Raw genomic sequence first — 18,945 nt, 5'->3', positions numbered from 1 at the left:
GACATCAAGCAGGGTTGGCCGAATGAGGACAACCTAACAGTGTGAGTGCTGTCCTGGCATTACAGAGAGGGACATCACATCACCAGTAAATATTTATACCCCCAAAGATGGAATTGGATTTGGCTAAGAGGAAACACCCAGAAGATACTGTGTGAGGCAGCTGGCTACATCTCTTCAAAGCGGTCAAAACTGTGAAAAAGCGAAAAAAGGCCAGGGAATACTCTACGCTAAGGACTGAAGGGACATAACTTGCCATGCAGGTTGAACATCAGTCCCAACAAGTAGCTGAAAAGAGAGCACAGACACACAGAGGTTTGAATATGCTTTGTATATCTGAGAATGTTATGGAGTTCTTTCTTTCTTTCTTTTTTCTTTTCTTTCTTTTTTTTTTTTTTTTTTTTTTTTTTTTTTTTTTTTTTTAGGTCAGAGAAGTAGTGTTGTGGCTTAGCTGAAAACATGTTTTAACAGGAAGTACACTCTGAAGTGTTCATGGATAAAGTGCCTTGAAGTCTGGCCAATTTGAAACTATTCAAAACCAGAATATTGAATGCTAAGGAGATGGCTCAGTGGGTAAAAGCACTTGCACCAATGCCTGGAAAATCTGAGTTCTGTTTCTGGAACCTACAGTGGAAGGAGCAAAGTGATAGCACAAAGTCTGGCCTCCACTTTTGAGCTGTGACATGCTACCCATCACCCTCTTCAATGATGGTGGTGGTGGTGATGGTAATGATGGTGATGGTGATGGTGGTGGTGGTAATGGTGGGGGTGATGGTGATGGTGGTGATGGTGGTGATGGTGATGGTGATGGTGGTAATGGTGGTGGTGGTGATGGGGGTGGTGGTGATGGTGGTGGTGGTGATGGTGGTGGTGGTGATGGTGGTGGTGGTGGTGGTGGTGATGATGATTGCGATGGTGGTGATGGTGATGGTGGTGATCGCAATGGTGGTGGTGATGGACACAAAAACTAATAGCTGTTAAGGTAGATGTTGTGGTGCACACCTTTAATCCCAGCACTCAGGAGGCAGATACAGGTAGATCTCTGTAAATTCGAGGCCAGTCTACAGAATGGGTTCCAGGACAGCCAGAGTATCCATAGTGAAACCCTGTCTCAAAAACAAATGGGAAAAAACTGTTATTTCTATTGTACACACAGAATAAATCTCAGCATTGTTCTCTACTGAGAAACAGCCCCGTGGAACAGATTCTATCACACTGACTCCCAGACCTCTGCTCTAAGAGATACCTAGGGGTCAACAGATGGCTCAGTTGCCAAGGGCATTTACCACACAAACATGATTACCTGAGTTTGATTCTCAGAGCCCACATAAAGGGTGAAGGGGAAAACCAATCCCACAGATTTTTCTCTGACCTCTCTATGGGGCCCACACATACGCATCTTGTACACATTTTCTGCACACACATAAAAATAAACATTTTAAAAGAAATATGGCTACATGTGGTTACACAGGCCTTTAATTCCAGAACTCAGAAGGCAGAGTCAGACAGATCTCTGTGAGTTCAAACCCAGATTGCTCTGCACAGCCAATTCCAGGAAATCCAGGACTACACAGTGAGACTACACAGACTACACAGGGAGAGAGGGAGACAGGAAAGAATAAAAAGAAAGGAAAAAAACAGGAAAAGGAAGAAAGGAGAAACAGAGAAAGGAAAGAGAGAAGAAGGGAAAAATGCATATGTATATTTAGCATGTGTCAAAAAATATAGCCTCTTGGCAATTTCAATAGCGCTCCACTCAGCTTTCCCCAAGACTGTCCCACAGTGGGATGGAAAGTAATCTCAAAGCTAATGTTGAAATTTCACTCACCTTTCCCTCCAACAACTAACCAGTAGTGGTCAAATATCATGAAGGCTTGAACCGTTAGGGACATTGTTGCTCTCTGATCAGAGCCTTGGATGGGATCCTTCCAGCCTGGTAGCATGAGCATCAGAGAGCAGGCTACAGGCAGAGCACTGTCCTCAGGATCCAGGGGTAGGGACAGAGGCTGTGATGGTCACACATACGACAGTGCAGCCAGAGCAGTTTTTCCCACCCGTCTGGTCCACCTCCGCGCCAGCCCCAAATAACACACAGAGACACTGTATTTGATATAAAGTTGTTGGCCTGTTACTAGTTTCTTATTGGCTAGCTCTGTCTTAAATATTAACCCATTTCTATTAATCTAAGTACTTCCACATGGTCTCATCTTACTTTTACATGTTGAATCTCCTCCCTACTACTTCCTCTCTCATCCTAGTCTCCTAGTCCCGCCTAGCTTGCTTTCCTATTGGCCAATAGTGCTTTATTCATTAACCAATAAGAGAAACATATTTACAGAATGACATCTCCCATCATCTCCTTTTTTCTGTCTAAAAAGTTTTAACTTTAGCAATGTCCATCTTGAATCAGCAGTCACTTTCCTGTGGGTCCTGCATGTGCAGTTTATACAGCATAAAATCAAACAGTCCAGGCAAGAACAGTATTTTGCCCAAATGGCTGGTCTTGCCATATTGGAGGCAAACTCCATAACGTGTTTCTTCAATGTCCATCTTCCTTTCTGATGCAGGTAGCATTGCCAGGAGCAGTTGTGCCTCACTGTTAAGAAAAACGCTAAACCATTTTAAATGCCATATTCTGTAGGTCACCTGGGACACTGCTTCAGGGGGTCTTGTTTGATCAAACCATGGTAGTCTGGAAGGAATCCATAGCTTTTCATTTTCTGTGGAAACAAAATAGAAATCCTTTTTCCCAGTAACCTGTCCTTAGACTTAAATTTTGAGGTCAAAGCATTTTTAAAATATATTAATTGAATTAATCCAGCAGCATTTCTTTTAACAGTTGTTGCTATTTCCTCAGCAGTCAAACAATTCAGAACAACATACAGTATCTAGTCTCTTTTTGTGTTTTCCATCTTTATGTGGCTTTTTTTTTATTACTCTATTTCTTTTATTTTTATTTTTATTTATTGAGACAGGGTTTCTCTGTGTAACTTTGGCTGCCCTGGAATTTACTCTGTATACTGGGTTCACTTTGAAATCACAGAGATCTGCTTGCCTCTGTCTCCTGAGTGCTGGAATTAAAGGCATGCGCCATCACACCCAGCTACTCTCTTTCTTTTTATTATTCTTTTTTTAAAAACCATTTTATCCTGTTTCTTTTTCTCTACCAAGCCTACGTATATTTTAAAACACACTGTAAACCTTTAGAGGTTTTTCTTAATCTGAATCTGTCTTTACTGTAAATCTTTTATCCTTTTGTGGCCATGAGTCTTTTATCTGGTAAACAACAACATTGCTAAAATGAAAGTCACAGCTGTATTAGCTGCGGTCTATCAAAAATGGAGGGAGGTAAGTTAACCACCAGAACTAAGAGCTGTGCTCACTGCCTTGGTCTATGCTACCATTCAGCAGCATGTTACCAGTTAGGAGATGTGGTCACTGCCATTGCCAGTTCTAGTACACACCAGTAAGTTGTTAGCAGAGCTCTTTAAAAGCCTTGTTGTTTTTTTGCTGCTATGCTGAGTCAGGAAACCTCCCTTAAAGGAGCTGGGAAATTTTCTGCTTGTCTCTAGCAAAACAGAGCCCAACTGAGAAAAATGCTGCTACCAAGAAGCCTTGCTTGTCTCTGTTCTTTTGTTTCTAAAACCCTTTCTTAAGCTTTTGTTAAGTTTTAAGTGGAAGCTCTCGTGCCTCATGTCTTGGAGCTGGCACGGAGGTCTGTGTCCTCATGCTGGTCTATTCTAACCCAGACCACTGGCAGCCATGTTTAAGTGAGGGACAAACAAAGGAACCACTGAATATGTGATACCCATGCCCAAAGAAATTTTCGAAAGACCACCAGTCCACATTCCTTATTATTGTTCAATATTTTAAAAATTTCAAGTAATGACCTCAAAATGTCCTGAACACACAGGAAATACTTACTGGTCTTACGCTGTTTTTTTTTTTTTGTTTTTTTTTTTTTTAAATTTAATTTTCTGCACAAGATAAAGTTTAGCCTGCCTTCTATGGTAACGGTATCCAGCATAGAACATGCTTTTTATTTACTTGTATGCAACTATTTACATCCCATCCATAAATCTGTTTATACAAAGCAACCCTCGATTCCCAGACATGGCTTTTTATGCATGAGGCACAATTTGATGCAGACCTTGGGGACAAGCACTCTGAAGACACTCATTTGTACACACAGTCTCCTGTCCAACTTTCATTGTGTGGTCCCTGTTGACTGTCAAGGTTCATTGCTTTGATGGTGGCTTTTCATAATCTCCTGAGACTAAATTTACTCCCAACATAATAGATAGACACACAGTCTCCCTCCCCCTCGCTCTCTCTCTCCCCCTCCCCCCTCTCTCTCCCTCTCTCCCCCTCCCCCTCCCTCTCCCTCTCTCCCCCTCCCTCTCTCCCCCTCCCCCCTTTCTCTCTCTCTCTTCCTCCCCCTCTGTCCTCTCTCCCCCTCCCCTCCCCCCTCTCTCCCTGTCTCTCTCTCCCTCCCCCTCGCTCTCTCTCTCCCCCTCCCCCCTCTCTCTCTCTCCCTCCCCTCGCTCTCCTGTGCTCTCTCTCTCTCTCCCCCTCCCCTCCCCCCTCTCTCCCTCCCTCTCTCTCCCTCCCCCTCGCGCTCTCTCTCTCTCTCTCTCTCTCTCTCTCTCTGCACCAGCCCCTCAACCCTCTTTGCCTTTTCCCTCCTCCCCATAGAAAGTGCTGCACCAGTCTCTTGAGTCAGTTAGCTCAGCACATGGCAAAATCCGACTTGGTGCACATCCATCAGCCCTCAGTCCCAAACTCCAGGGAGGGATGAGGGGGTGGACAAATGAAAACCAATTTCCTGGGTCTTGGAAAAGAGCCATCAGGCAAGAGTTGGAAAACAACGTCAAGGCTTTTCCGCCCCTGGCTACTAGAGTCTAGGAGTGTTCTGATCACCTGTTTGTTGTCACCTTATGTCACACCCAATAATGCGGGTTTTTACTCCTTCTTGCCACTCATGTCCCCGTCCTGGTGCCTCCACCTTCCAGAAGCTCAGACTTGAAGCGTTTGAATCATTGCCAAGTTAGGACTAGGGGTGGATCTCAGTGGTAGAGCTGCCTGGTCAGAACACAGAGGCCCCGGATTCAATTCCCAGCGCGGGGGAAGGAGGAAGCAGGGAGCTGCGAGAGAGAAGCGGAAAATGAGAGGAAAATTAAAAAACCAACTGTTAATGTTACTAAGTTGTCCCCCACGGCACTAGCCTTCCCTAATTAACCAAGTCCCTTTGAGAGCCTATCCCTGGACCAGTGGCTCTCAACCTTCCTAATGCTGCGGCCCTTTAATACAGTTCCTCATGTTGTACTGACCCCCCCCCCACCGTAAAATTATTTTCATCGATACCTCATAACTGTATTTTTGCTACTGTTATGAATCATAATGTAAATATGTGACATGCAGGACATCTAATGTGTGACTCCAAGGGGCAGTGACTCGCAGGTTGAGAATGACTAACTCTGTAATCTTCTGCAGTCTACTTTGTTATGCATGATGCCAGTAGAGCAAATTGGAGAGGCCTTGCAAAACCTTAAATCCACAATTAATAATACCTCAGAAAAAAAGGTAATCTTGTCAATAAGTTTGAATTAGCTTTTATGAGGACACATCAAGTTCCTTATATTAAACGACACTCACATAGTCTGGGATTTTGTTACAGTTTTTGTTGATTATGCGCTCACATAGGCTGGGTTTTTGTTACAGTTGTTGTTTAGCTTTTTCAGTGTTTTGAGCTTTGACTTTGACAGGCAGAGCTGGCTTTCTACTTCCAGAAGAATATGGCAGTGGGCTGCTGCCTCCATCGTCATGTGACAATTTCAACTAAGGAACATATGGAGAAGAAATGGAAACTGTAAAATTCAAAATTATAACAGGAAAAGACAGTTCTGACCTTCATATAGTATTAAAAAAAACATTAGTGTTGATTTGCAAATCTCCAGATATTGTTAAATATATGCCATTAGAAGCTTGCTATCTGAAAAAAAGAAAAAAACCTCAGGCTACATTGTCTTAAGACTGGCTAAGTCTCGGCTGGCTAGCATGACTATCATACATCCAATGGTCTGCGGAAGATACCAGAGTGCCGCATAGGAACTGGGCGCCTCTGTGTCCACACACCCTGGACTGGGAGGCATCCGTCCAATAGCATTGCTTTCACTGGGGCCCTCAGTTTTGGTTTCACTGTGGTAGCAGATGTCCTGTAGTTACCTAACTCTGAAAGTAGTGAGCAAGGAAGCCTGAAAGCTGCCATAGGACACTGTCAGGTGTGACTGCCGTGTCATTATAAGTGTGCATGTGTGTCTCACCTCACGTGATCACCAGGAAACCAACAAATGTAGGCACTGTTGTTCACAGATGAGGAAATCCAAGGAATGGGAAATCATAATAACCAACAAGCTACGATAAACCTGCCCCGAGTCACATGGTTACTGGCCCTAAGAACCAGGTCTACTGCCCAGAGTTTTAAATGCCTCTCATTAGTGCCAGAATGAGTCCCTACAGTCTCTCACACTCTGTCTGGCCTACATGATGGACGGCCAGTGGGTTTCCAGGAGAGAAGCCAGGTGAGACCAAAAAATTTAAAAAATAAGTTTAAATGCAGAAGAGACAAGTTTGAGGTTGCTCATCGAGGCAAGAGGAAAAGGTCTGTCAGCACAGAGTATCTCAGGCCTTGCTAGTGTGCCTTCTATTTCCAATCAATGAAAAACACCCCTTTCTAGGGCAGTTTCTGAGCTCTCAAGAGTGAAGCCACCTGGCAGTAAAGGGGATGGGACCAGAAACCAGAGAAGGATGTACTCAGCCCCCAGGGGCACAGTCCTGCTTGACAGGTTAGAGGCTAAACTTTGTCTCAGCTCCTAGGTTACTAAAGAATAGAAGCATAGTAAATGGGTAGAGGAAGGGTGAACAGCTACCAATAAAGAGGCCTTTACCATATCCTCCCAAGTCCCTACTGCCTGGGGCAAGCAAGGAGTTCCAGCCTGGCTGGGGATGAGGAGGGCCAGATCCAGGGGTTTTAGCTGGAGCCACTGTTCCTTTGCCACAGGCTGGAATATATAAAGTACAAGGCCTTGTGTGAGTGGACTTCTCAACTCACAGGTAGTTTGGGGAAGAAAATCTGTTCCAGGCTCCCTGGTACTCTTTTGGGAATCCAAATCCATGACTCTGTCTTCCATCGCCCAATCATAATGACAGTCTCCAGCATCAGAATTAAAATTTGCCAAACACCCACTTTGCTGAGAATAGAGGGCTCATCTCATGCCTAGAAATGACCTCATGATTCATCTTTGACATTTCAGAATCATTTCCAAAGATTCCTATTAAGCCACAGAATTGAAAGGGAGAACAGAGACTCATTCTGTCTCCTCTGCCTGACCCTTTATCTGAGGGTGGTCTGTTTCCCCAAAATGGATGGAGCAGCAATAATTATTTGTTTGAAAGCTGTATACAAAACCTAAATGTAAAAACAAGATTTGTTCTCATGGAAAATCAGGACCTGTCCACCTGTGGACATGTAGACTTTTGCCTGGAAGACAGACAAGTGGAGCTTTTTTTTTTTTTTTTTTCAGAGTTTCATTTGTCTTGCGTTGCACCCAATAATTCAAAGCTACCCAGCGTATTTTCCTGAGTCAGGAGCAGGTGGGATGAAAATGTCACAACTGTCAACAAGAATGATGAGCAAGATCAGCACGAACTGCAGCAGCTGGGGAGGGGCCAGGGATGCTAATTTGGCACTGCATCCTTGTGAAGGATCGCATTTTCAGAAGTTCTAGTGCTGGACTAACATGCCACGCAGGACAACCTCCGAGACACAAAGATGGGTGGGGGGAACCTTATGATTTTGCTCTTAGGAGAAGGAATGGACCTTGCAAAGCATGCTAGTGCCAGGACCTGAAGCCACAAGGCTGTATTTAAATCACCCCTGGAGGCTGGGGTCTTGACTGTCATTTATAGTGTCTGTATCATTTCTTTGATGGGGATAAGTGTGGCAAAGTGTAAAACTGTTGAATGCTTGGATAATTTTTATTGCATCTGTACACCTGGGTTGAGATGTTCTGACATTACAGGGATTGTGACTGTCCTCGTGTGGTTTATACTGATTTAAGAAGACAGACAGAGGGGACTTCTTAGATTCATTCATCTTGTGCAATAATTGGGAATATTAAAACAGCAACCTGACTCAGTCAGTCTGAGCTATACCATCTACATTTCCTTTTCACTGTCAAACACATGAATTAGCATAAGGAACATTTTCCTTCATCCATCCTCAGAACAGTTCAAATCTCAAATAGCAAACAAGTTAAAAGCATGGATGTAAAAGTGATTCCTTTCATATATAGAGCTTTAAACACAAACTATTTATGGGTCATCAAATTACTTAATGGTCAGAAACGTATTCTTGTCATAATATGACCCAACAACAGACTCAGAAATGCAGTCTCTCCAATATGTTTCTGTTAGGTCGAAGCTGGTCTTCCCAATCCATCAAAATCTCCCCAACCACAGATGGAGTAGAGCGGCAAACACGATGTGTCTGAGCTATCCTGGAGGGCCGGCTGCATCCGCTTCTCCTGTTCCTGTGCTTACAAAGGTGCTTGACCCAGCCGCCTCCGAGACTCACACATCTTCCATTTTCCACAGAGTTCCAGTGAGGAAGATTCTTTAAGTGAACCACGATCAAATACCAAACTACCTATGGCTAAGTGTGAGCCCAGACTTCCAGCCATTGACCAAACATTAGTCAAGCAAAAACACAAAAGTACCATGACCTCAAAGAAGCCAGAGAGAGTGAGCCCCAGCAAACCCTCCCCAGGTGAGTGGCTTCCTTACTGAAATCTGCATCGAAATCCTAGGTAGGATTGACTAATCCTAGGGAGGGCTTGCCAAGTGGCTAGTGTAGGTCTTAGAAGGCCAATGAACCTGACTGAGCAATGGCAAAATTAATCTTGTAGTAGAATAGGATCCCTTATCTTCAGGCCCACTTCTCCACTTCCTGTACTATTTCTTACAAATGCTGCCTTTTCATCTTTGCCACAATTCTGGGGTGGAGGGGGTGGGGTGAGGGAGTGGGGGGGATGGGGGTGGATAAAGGCATTTGGCCCCAGGTATCAAGTTTTATGACTAAGGCAAGAGGAGCTTTTGGAAGCATCTGAGTGACATATTTTACAGCCCAAGAGCAAGTAATAAAGTCCTCCAGTTCTGGGGATGTCCTCTCAGGGAGAAAGGGAACTTGATAAATCCCCCCTTTGTGTGATTTGGTAAATAACTCACTCTCAGGCTTTGAAGCTGAGACAGTAGTCTTCTTGGGGCAGGAGCGACTCATAGTATCCAGCAAGAAACTAAGATCAACCCAAAGTTTAGACTGCCTCAGGCTCATCCTGTCCCATCAAGGCCAACATCTGTGGAACAAAATTGTGTCCTCTGGGAACCACACATACATTGACGTAACTAGGCAGAAAGGTCTGCCTCCTGGGAAAGGGGCCAAACTAATTGCTGAAGAACTCGTAAATAGCAAATGCCATGTGATTCATTAAAACCCCAATCACAGTTTCTTCCTAATCCTAAGTAGCTGCTGTCATGCCGGTCTGCTTAAGTCGAAATGCATTTGTGGAAAATGGCACCTTTCACTCAGATTAACCACCCACATTCTCTGGCTCTAATGAAGTCAAGACCAAATTGACTTTGTAAAGTGTTGTCCTCTTGGGCAAAGTACCAACTTCTGCTCCTTATTTCATAATGGGTGGGGGGGCAAAGGGGCCGGCGGGGGCAGGTGTGTGTGTGTCCAAGTTAAATTTCTCATTTGAAAGACTGCTAGTAGGAATTGGGTTTTTAATTCAACTATCTTAAAGCCTGAATAGAACGCATGAGGTCACTCTGCAAATACTGTATTGAATTAAGATTGGGTTTTGATCGCTGTACTCTGAAGGTAAGCTCAAATCTTGCAACTCCATTCAGTGTAATATTTAGCCTTCTCACTGCAACCTGGCAGCTGATGCTTTGTCATCTGTGGAGAAAAGTCATTCAAACGAACCTTTGAGGTCCACTCTGGATTTGGTTTGTCTGATTAATAATACAGATGTTTCTCAGACTGAGCAAGCCCCGTGTGGAACTCCCAACATTAACAAACAGGGAATGAATTCACTTTCTAGTCTACAACCCATCGAACTTAAAGAATTATCAGGCTAAAGAGCACCAAGGTTTAGGCAAAAGACCCGTGTTGGCAGAAAGATAGCTTTCTCGCCACACAAAGATGTGACTTGGAGCAAAACACATTTTCCAGACACTATCTTTATCATCCTGTTATGTTCCGGGCGGCACTCAAGACCCATAGAGCTAGGAGCGGGTTGGGACTGGCCACCCAGCCAGCACAGAGGTCTTGGAGGTTAATATCAGTGCTACGGGGGCTGTGTGAGAGAGTGCAGCAAACTGAGATGTAACCCCAGTGACACAGTGTTTGCCTACAATGCATGAGGCCCCAGGTTAAGTGGGAGGGGAAAGAAGCTAAGACTGGCTCTAGCGGACATATCTCAGAACTAAGGAGGCTGAAGCTGTAGGGCCAGGAGTTTGAGGCCAGCCTGGGCTACATAGTAAGTCCTTGTCTCAAAAAGAAGAGGAGGAAGCCGGGCATTAGTGGCGCACGCCTTTGATCCCAGTACTTGGGAGGTAGAGGCAGGCGGATCTCTGTGAGTTTGAGGCCAGCCTGGTCTACAGAGCTAGTTCCAGAACCGGCCCCAAAATTACACAAGGAAACCCTGTCTCGAAAAACCAAACCAAACCAAACCAAACAAAAAAACAGGAGGAGGAGGAGAAAATTAGATAAAAACAAATCACTGGTGGGTTAGGAGCTTTTGGTTTAAGGAGTGTTGACCCTTCTGACCCCTAGTTAGCAAAGTGAAAGCTTTTGGATTTAAGCTGAGTCTGTTGAGGACAGATTGGAAGCTGCGGGCAGGGACAGCACACCATTTAATTCCGATAAATGCCTGCTATGACAGGAAAGAGGGTTTGGTTCCCGGATTATCGGGATGTTGATCTAACTCACCAGCTGAATCCAGTTTCCTGCTTCACCTTTCTAAAAGAATTCAGGGTGAGCCAAAATGATCATTGTTACTGAAACTAATTTCCACGTCAGACTTAAAGACAGAAGCTGGGGACAAGGTGAACCCCTTTTGTGACATCTGACTCCCAGGCTAGCCTTCCTTCAATACAGTATTAGGCCAGGTTTTCCCAGGTGAAAAATACAGCTTGAGACCTGGGCTTGCTCTCCCCTAACTCTGTGTGCTGACAGCCTGTATCATAGAGTCTTGCTGTGCGAGAGCTGCCCCTGGAAACCAAGGCTATTGACAACCTGGGCCCACTCTGTACAAAGCAATTTCTCACCGAGAAATTGGGCCCAGTCTGTCCAAAGGAGGGCACAGTTTGAGTTGTAGTTCCTGTGTTCCACGCTGCTGGTTGTGAGCCCGCTGACCCCAGTGCCTTTCTTAAGCGCTCTCCGGATGGTGATAACTGCCGCTTATGGATGGTGCCTTGGAGACCAAACATTTGGTCTCTCACCTGAGTCCCAGTTCTTAGCAACTATGTATCTTTTGGCAAGGGATTTCTCTGTTCCTTGGCTTTGTCACCTGTAAAATGGAGGGACCAGAGATAAAAATCAGAATCTGTCTGCAGGATAAAGATGTAAAGACTCAATGATACATTCATGCTCAGCTGTGAGCAGTGCAGACTACTCAGTAGATTGTGGCATTATAGTATCTGGCACAGGAGAGTCTATGGTAAGGAATGCAGACTCAAAAACTTCATTGTCTGTGCCTACAGTTTGCCCTCCCCTCCCTGCACACATTTATTTTCTTCACAGAAATTAGAGGTGTATGCTCAAAGCACACTCACAGGGCTGGAGAGGTGGCTCAGTGGTTAAAAGCATGTGTTACTCTTGCAGAGGACCTGGGTCCGAAGCCAGCACCTACACTGTGGCTCACACCACCCATAAGTCCAGTTCCAGGAGCTCCAACGCCCTCTGTGGCCTCTTTAGGCACCGGGGTTTCACGAATACACATGCAGGGGAAATACTCATACACATAAAAATAGATAAGTCTAAAAGAAAAAAATTAATCTCTCATATACACTTTTACTACATTCTGGACTTCCACAGAAAAAAAGAACACCAATAGAAAAAGCTAGTTAATCACACATTATTCCCCAAGTCAGAGATATTCATTACCTCTAACAAGACATGGAAAGTTAGGCAGTTTGTCAAGACACAGCTGGGTCTGACATGCAATGGATTCAACAGTTCTTCAAGGTGAACTCTGGTGTAGAATGGGATATAAGCCTGGCAGGGTTGCATAACAGTTTGGAATTCCAGCAGACACAGAGCAATCAGCAGACCCAGGAAGCGTGGGGCTGCAGGGACCATGGGAACACTGTGAGGCTTCCAAGACCTGTTTGCTCCCAAGACCTTTCCCAGCCCAGCCTGGCTTGGAGGAGTTGTGTCTCCTTCCCAGGATATACAAAGGCATCCAGAGGTCACTATGACAAGGGGGTTATGACGCCTGGACTCTTGTAGTATTCTCTACCCCAGGGCCAGGCCTTAGGCAGCCACTGAACCGTCGCCTGCTCTGTTTGCACCTGGCGCTTAGGCAGAGCCTCCTCTAGTTATGTTCCAGGAAAATGGATCTGGATGCAGTCCTGGGAGCCCATTTCCAAAATCTTGCCCTTTACAACAGAGCCAAGTGTTCACAAATGCTCCTCGTTTATTATTAAGTTCGATGTGTAGTCATTACCAGACTCGGATTGGTAGGAGGAGCGAGGCCCCGGTGGCCTTATCAGGGCTTATCTCGAAGGCCTGTTCTTGTAAAACTCAGCGAAAAGCAGTGAATTCAGGTTTTAAAAGATAAAAGTCTGAAATAGCTGTGGTTGCTTTTGGATTAGGAAATGTTTATTTAAAGAGCAGCGTGGAAGAGGAATCACAGGGCAAATCCTAAATCTTCATCATTTGCCTCGCAAGTAAATGCTCTTGAAGATTTTCTCAGAAAGGCCACGGTTAATGGGTTTCTCGGCAAGTCCAGCTGACGCCCAGCGACTTTCCAAGCTGCCTATCCCAGCCAGTAAAAACAAAAACAATATAAATGAATCCTCCTGGCTTTATAGAGAGCATCATAATTTTCAGCCCATTATTGCTGATTCTATGACGTCATGGCTCAGAAGGCCAGCTCAGCTTTAGAGTCTTACAAACGTTAAGCTGGCAACCTCCCTGAACTCGGCGTCCTCATCCGTTAGATGGAGCTGCGGTATTGCCTACATTAGCAAGTAGAGACGAGGGTGCGGTCCCCGGCTGTCGGCTACACCTCAGGGAAGTGCTGGACAGCCAGATGGAAAGGCCAGGAAGCCTCTGGATGTCCAGGTCTAATCAGAGCACTGCCCGGTGCTGGTAGGACCCCAAGGACCTTAGGGAGCAAATGGTGACTGAAAATGCAAGGACAGGAGTGACAGAGGACAGTTAAAGGAAGACTAGGCAACAGCTACACATAGAGGAAAATGTGAGAGTTACGACCTTTAGGAGTGGACAGTATGTACTTGGACCCTCTAACTGGGCACTCTTGAATCTCCACCGACTGAGACTCTCCACTGTGGGTGATGTTTCCTGTCAGATAACTACAGTTTGCATCATTCAATTTCCAATCAGAACTCGTCTTAGCTGCCTCATTCACTGGGGAGGTGCCTCACGAGGTCCTGTTAACTTCACACCATTATAAAGGAATACCTGGGGCAGCTCACTTATACAGTACTTGTGGGGATTTGGGTGAGCCGAGACTATATTTCTAAGACAGTTTGGTGCAGTGCTCACAGGGCTGGCCTAGGGAGGAGCAAGGCTACAGACAGTGGAAACCACCTGCCTCATAGTGTAGATGAAGAAACAGGTTTGGAGACTGCAAGCCATTGATTGAAGGTGACCTAGCTGGCTGGTGGCAGGCATGAGGGAGTCACTCCGAATGCTGACTCCATCCGGCAACCTCTAGGGAGGTTGGCAGTTAGAATGTGAGGTTAATCAACAAGTCGTTAATTTCCCTAGACCACCTCTCTGGTCCTCCTGCCGCCCCACCCCCCCCCCATGCTCTTGGTTCTTCTCTGTCCCCGTGAGCCCACCAGGGTCTCTCTGCTTCTCTGTCCTTTCCCCCCAGCTCACCCTCAGCAGCAGAAAGGCCAGGTTGGGGCATGACCGCAGCCAGGGGGGCAGCTGGAGAACCGGGAGGAGAGAACTTGCTGGAAGGGAGACCCTGCAGACCACCATCTGTTGCTGCCAGAACAGCTCGTTAGGCTGGCTGTGGGACATAAGAACACAGCTGAAGCTTCCACACGGCTGCCTCAGGGTGTTCTGAGGAGCTTGCCTGGGAAGCACTTCCTACATCTGCCAGGGCTGCATGAGACCATTGCCTGGAGAACAGTTTGAAGGTGACGCCACTTTGAGTGGGTCACTCCTGTATGACTCAAACCTGAGCAAGATGCCTCCTGGGCAGGAGCCAGGTCCACTTACACCTGCGACACCCAGACGCATCACTCCCACCCCAAAAGAACCATTTTTTTTTTTTTTTGGAGTTTTTATTCATTCACATATTTTTTTAATGTCCTTTCCCATGAATGCTGCTTCCTGATTGCTCTTTTTCTTTCGTGCAGGTGACAGCAGCGAGCACCCCCTGTTCTGTGTTGAATATTCCCCTTACTGCTCCGTCTTTGCTTTCTCCCCCATCCTGCAACCCAATGCCAATTACTGCTGCCTCCTCCTGCCACTTATACCGCCTGCCTCCCAAGGGGCCCAGGGCTCTTCTCCCTCCATCCCTCCTGTCATCTTCCCCAACTTCACCAGCCCATCAGCCCCACCAAGCCCTTTGCCTGGGTCTCCAGCATCCCTCTGCTATTTCCCTGTCTCCCAACCGACTCCAGCTGAGACCCCTGTGCTGTGCCTACCTGGCCCCAGAAGGCCCAGTAAAATTTACCTCGTGTGGTAAGTCAACCCTGGCAAGGCACACGGCACAGAGAGTCAGAGAGAGGGGGACAGCAGAAAGCAGGTGGACAGGAGCAGGGCCTGAGCAACACCAGGAGGTGTGGTGTGCAGGGAGGAGGAAGAGGAAACAGCGTGGACACTTCCCTTGAGATGAGTGAATGACCAATAAAATCCCATCATCTCCAGAGATGCCTCTGATTTCTGAACTCTTGTGTCGGACACTCTTTGGGACATCACCATCACAAACCCAGCTGGCTCTTCTGAGTCTGGCCATTGATACCCTTAGCCAAGGCTACCCTGAGAGGGTGAACCCAGGCCGGTGGTTCTAAAAGCATACACTCTGAAACTGAGAAATCCAGCCAGGGCCACACTGCGGAAGGACAGATTAAAGGGCACAGTTGATATTTACAGTTCCCTTTCCTGCCTACTTATTAGGCTTTGCATTTCCTAAAATCCAAAAATCCCACCTCCCGAGTTCCAAAATAAAGCATATTTATGGTACATAATTAGGCTTTAATTAAGATCTCCTCTGGGTATGTGAGACAACATACACTTCTAGCACATTCAAATAGGCAAATAGACGCGACCTATTATTTATGCTGTATAGAGAGCTGCCTATTAAACCCAGGCAATGTTGGCTCTTGCAGGAAAGCTGTAATTCTTCCCATGATCCAAAGGGAAAAAGCAGCTTTCCCAAGAGGCATCTCATGGTGAAACCTTGGCCCCTCTCAGGCACCAGAGGGAGCAGTCAGGGTGGTATTGGGGAGAGGGAGGTTCAGGGCTATATTTTCCTCTCTGTTTGCATTTTCTCTGTGCCTGTCAATCACTGTGTCTGTACAGCAGGTGACATGAGGAACTGGGCGGTTGTAATGTGCATGGACTCGACCCTGACAATTGAATGGGCTTGGTTCTCAGTTGTCAGGATCTTGTATAACTATGAGACTTCTACTTTTTTTTTTTTTTTTTTTTAACTTTTCCTGATGGAATTATGAACTGTTACCAGGGACAGTTCCCTGGCAGTATCAGAAGAACAAAGGCAGATACCTTTTATCAAAACAGCTGTTTGGTTTCTGTGCTTCTGAGTGCTCAGATACTGGAAGAAAGCATGGGCTATATGCTGTCCAGAACAAACTATGTGCTTCCCTAAACCCACTGGCAGACAAGATACGGAGACTCCTGGAAAACAAACTCTCCTTTTTGCTGTCTCCCAGTGGGGCTATGGCTTAGATTCCCTTCATGACTAATATATGCACCATGCCATAGTAAGGACTGTCATAGAAAGGTCCCAGAAGTCTGTTCGAACAGATGAAAGGCTTAAGACCCCATTCTGCATGGCTTCTGGACATAAACTGTGTCACTGAGGTCACCTCCTTTGTGACTATAAGTAAATGTGGCAGAGAAAACATCTCCTGTGAGTTTGCTGTCTTCTGAATCTCAAGGGCACTGCAAGGCAGAGGTCTAGGGTGCAGTCATATCAGAGCATAGCCATGAAGGTCATGACCAAGATGTCTTGTTCATCCTCGTGAACCCTCAGATTACCATGTAGCTGAGACTCAGGTATTTGTTGAGCAAATTATAATAAAAAGGAGTTGCTATTTGCCTTTTGGATTTTTTTTAAAAGAAGGTTTGTGGGAAAGAATCAACAGAAGTTACACAGGAACAAGAGCAGCTAAATAAATTATTCACCTGTGAAAGCTCAGTAACAATGAGTATCAGCGGTCTTGTGGAAGTAACTTCCGGTTTACCACTCCTAGCGGTACTATATGCTCTATGAAGCATCTTCCAGTTTAATAGCTAATAGGTTCCAGATACTCAATCAGCCTACATATGTACATTATTGCTTAATGTTACAGGACCTGAAAGATAAGAATCCCACTTTGCAGCAGCAAAAAATGAGGCTCAAATTGCCAAATGGGGTGGATGGGTACTGGCTCTACTAACAGTGTTGGGTTTTTCACCAATGGGCCTGGTAAAACAATCTCTAGCGGTTTAGTCTGTGTGTTTGCATGCGTGCACATGTGTGTGTGTGCATGTGTGTCAGAGTTTACTCACACCATGTGTGTGCAGGTACCCACAGGGGTTGGAGGAGGGTTTCAATTCCCTGGAACTGGAGTTATACGAGGTTGTAAGGTTCCTTGGCAGGGTTCAGCGGGGAAGGTGCTGGAGGCCAGGCCTGGGTCCTCTGCAAGAGCAGTCAGTATCCTTAACCACTGAGCCACCTCTCCAGCTTCATTACTTCATTTATGTTCAGCTTCATTACTTTAGTTTGCTGAGGATTTGAGGAAAAATAGTAATAGTTTGAGAAACCGTTTAAGCAACCTGATACCTTGAATAAAGAAAGCAGCTTTCTGAACATCAAAAGTAACTTCTAGATCAAATGAGTGTTTCAATTTAAAAATTAATTCTAATTTTAAAGTTCCCCATAGTTTGGGCTGAGTCATCTTCTTAAGCCCTGCCAATCATTCTAGGCAATTATCATTGGTCTTGGACAGTAGTGTGCAACACGCAGCTGAGAGACTGGAGTCCTTAAGGAATTTACAGTCTACTGAGAGAGGAAAAAAATGAAGAAAGTTTGGAATATTTAAATATTAGAGATGACTAAAGACCAGGATGTAAGGGCTCTGGAGTTAAAGCACATTGTGGTCATAAAACCAAACCTTGAAGGATCATTAGGTTGGTGCTGGCTGGGGAGGAAAGGCCCTGTGGAAGGCAGGCTCTCTTCCCCATATCAGTGTGGATGGAGCCAGAGTGGCTGTCGGGGCTGTGTGACATTCTGCCTCCTGGCCCGGCTCTTCTGCTGACAATCAAAATGAAAACTCTCCAGCATCTTTGAACCAAGTCCTAACTTACTGGACTTGGCCCGAGCCCCAGGCCTGCCCCTTCCTTCGGTCCTGTCTCTTCCTCGGTGTTTAAGAATACAGCCAGTGTCTGGTCTGGTGAGATGGCTGAGTGGGTAAAACACTTGCCGTTGGAGCCTGATAATTTGAGTTCGATATCCAGAACCCAGGTAAAGGTAGAAGGAGAGTGTGGATTCTCTGATTGCATGAAGTCCTCCTCTGACCTCCACATACCCACTACATACATCTCTCTCTCTCTCTCTCTCTCTCTCTCTCTCTCACACACACACACACACACACACACACACACACACACACACACACGATAATAAATACTTTTGAAAAATGCTGCCTCCTCTATTAGCTGGGAGGTGTCTCTAAAGGCTGAGAAGAGGGACGAGGTCTGGGAATCCTCTGGGTGCTGAGAAGAACCACCACAGGCAGCTGGTCCTCCCTTGTGCCCTCCTCCCCTGCGTCCCTCTTAGAGAAATCATGTCTCAGCACCCTGCCCAGTTCTGCAAGGGACACACTCTCATTTCTAGAGAGCTTCTACTTTTCTCTGGCTACTGCCACAGCATCTTTTTGCCCTAAGCTGACCTGTGCCGCCATCAGCTCTCTTCTTCCAGAGAGTTACCCAAGGGGCACGGACGGGCCTCTGTCTTGAAGCCAGGAACACACTATCACCTCCTTCTGGGACCAGGCAGAAACCAGTTTGTACTGGAGTACATTGGCTTACACGGGATGCCAGAGAGAACTTTCATGCCTCCCTGAGTCTGGATGGAAACTATTCACATAACCACAGACTATACTCAGGAACGTAAATCCAGTTTTCTTCAGCTGCCAAGAAAGCCTGGGCTCACGCACACCAGGCAGGGGTTCGTCCCAGCCTCACCCTATGCTGACTGCTGTGAAATGTCTGAATCTTCAAAAGGGTGATGGGCCAGGACAGTTCTCTCTGGGGTGTAGCATAGATGTTGATTTAACTGCTGTGTGAACCCAAGAACTTGTAGAGTTGCTCGGAAAATAAGAAACTCTCCCCACATCCACTTGCACTGATGACAAATACATGTGAAGAAACTCGATGCCATTCGTGCTAATTAG

The 18,945-nt window shown here is 45.9% G+C and overlaps 1 protein-coding gene across 1 annotated transcript in view; it reads left to right on the top strand.

Moving 5' to 3' along the window:
* Nucleotides 1-18,945, top strand: part of Marchf10 (membrane associated ring-CH-type finger 10) — a 91,083-nt gene that overhangs the window by 37,780 nt on the left and 34,358 nt on the right. The window contains exons 5-6 of the mRNA XM_051178967.1: nt 8,653-8,824; nt 9,307-9,308. Coding sequence (XP_051034924.1) covers nt 8,653-8,824; nt 9,307-9,308 — 174 coding nt within the window. The remainder of the gene's footprint in view (nt 1-8,652; nt 8,825-9,306; nt 9,309-18,945) is intronic.

Source organism: Phodopus roborovskii, unplaced genomic scaffold (genome assembly GCF_943737965.1).
Source record: "Phodopus roborovskii unplaced genomic scaffold, PHOROB, whole genome shotgun sequence".
Taxonomy (NCBI): domain Eukaryota; kingdom Metazoa; phylum Chordata; class Mammalia; order Rodentia; family Cricetidae; genus Phodopus; species Phodopus roborovskii.
Note: the sequence above shows the minus strand (reverse complement) of the source record. Positions and strands in the feature narration are given on the sequence as shown.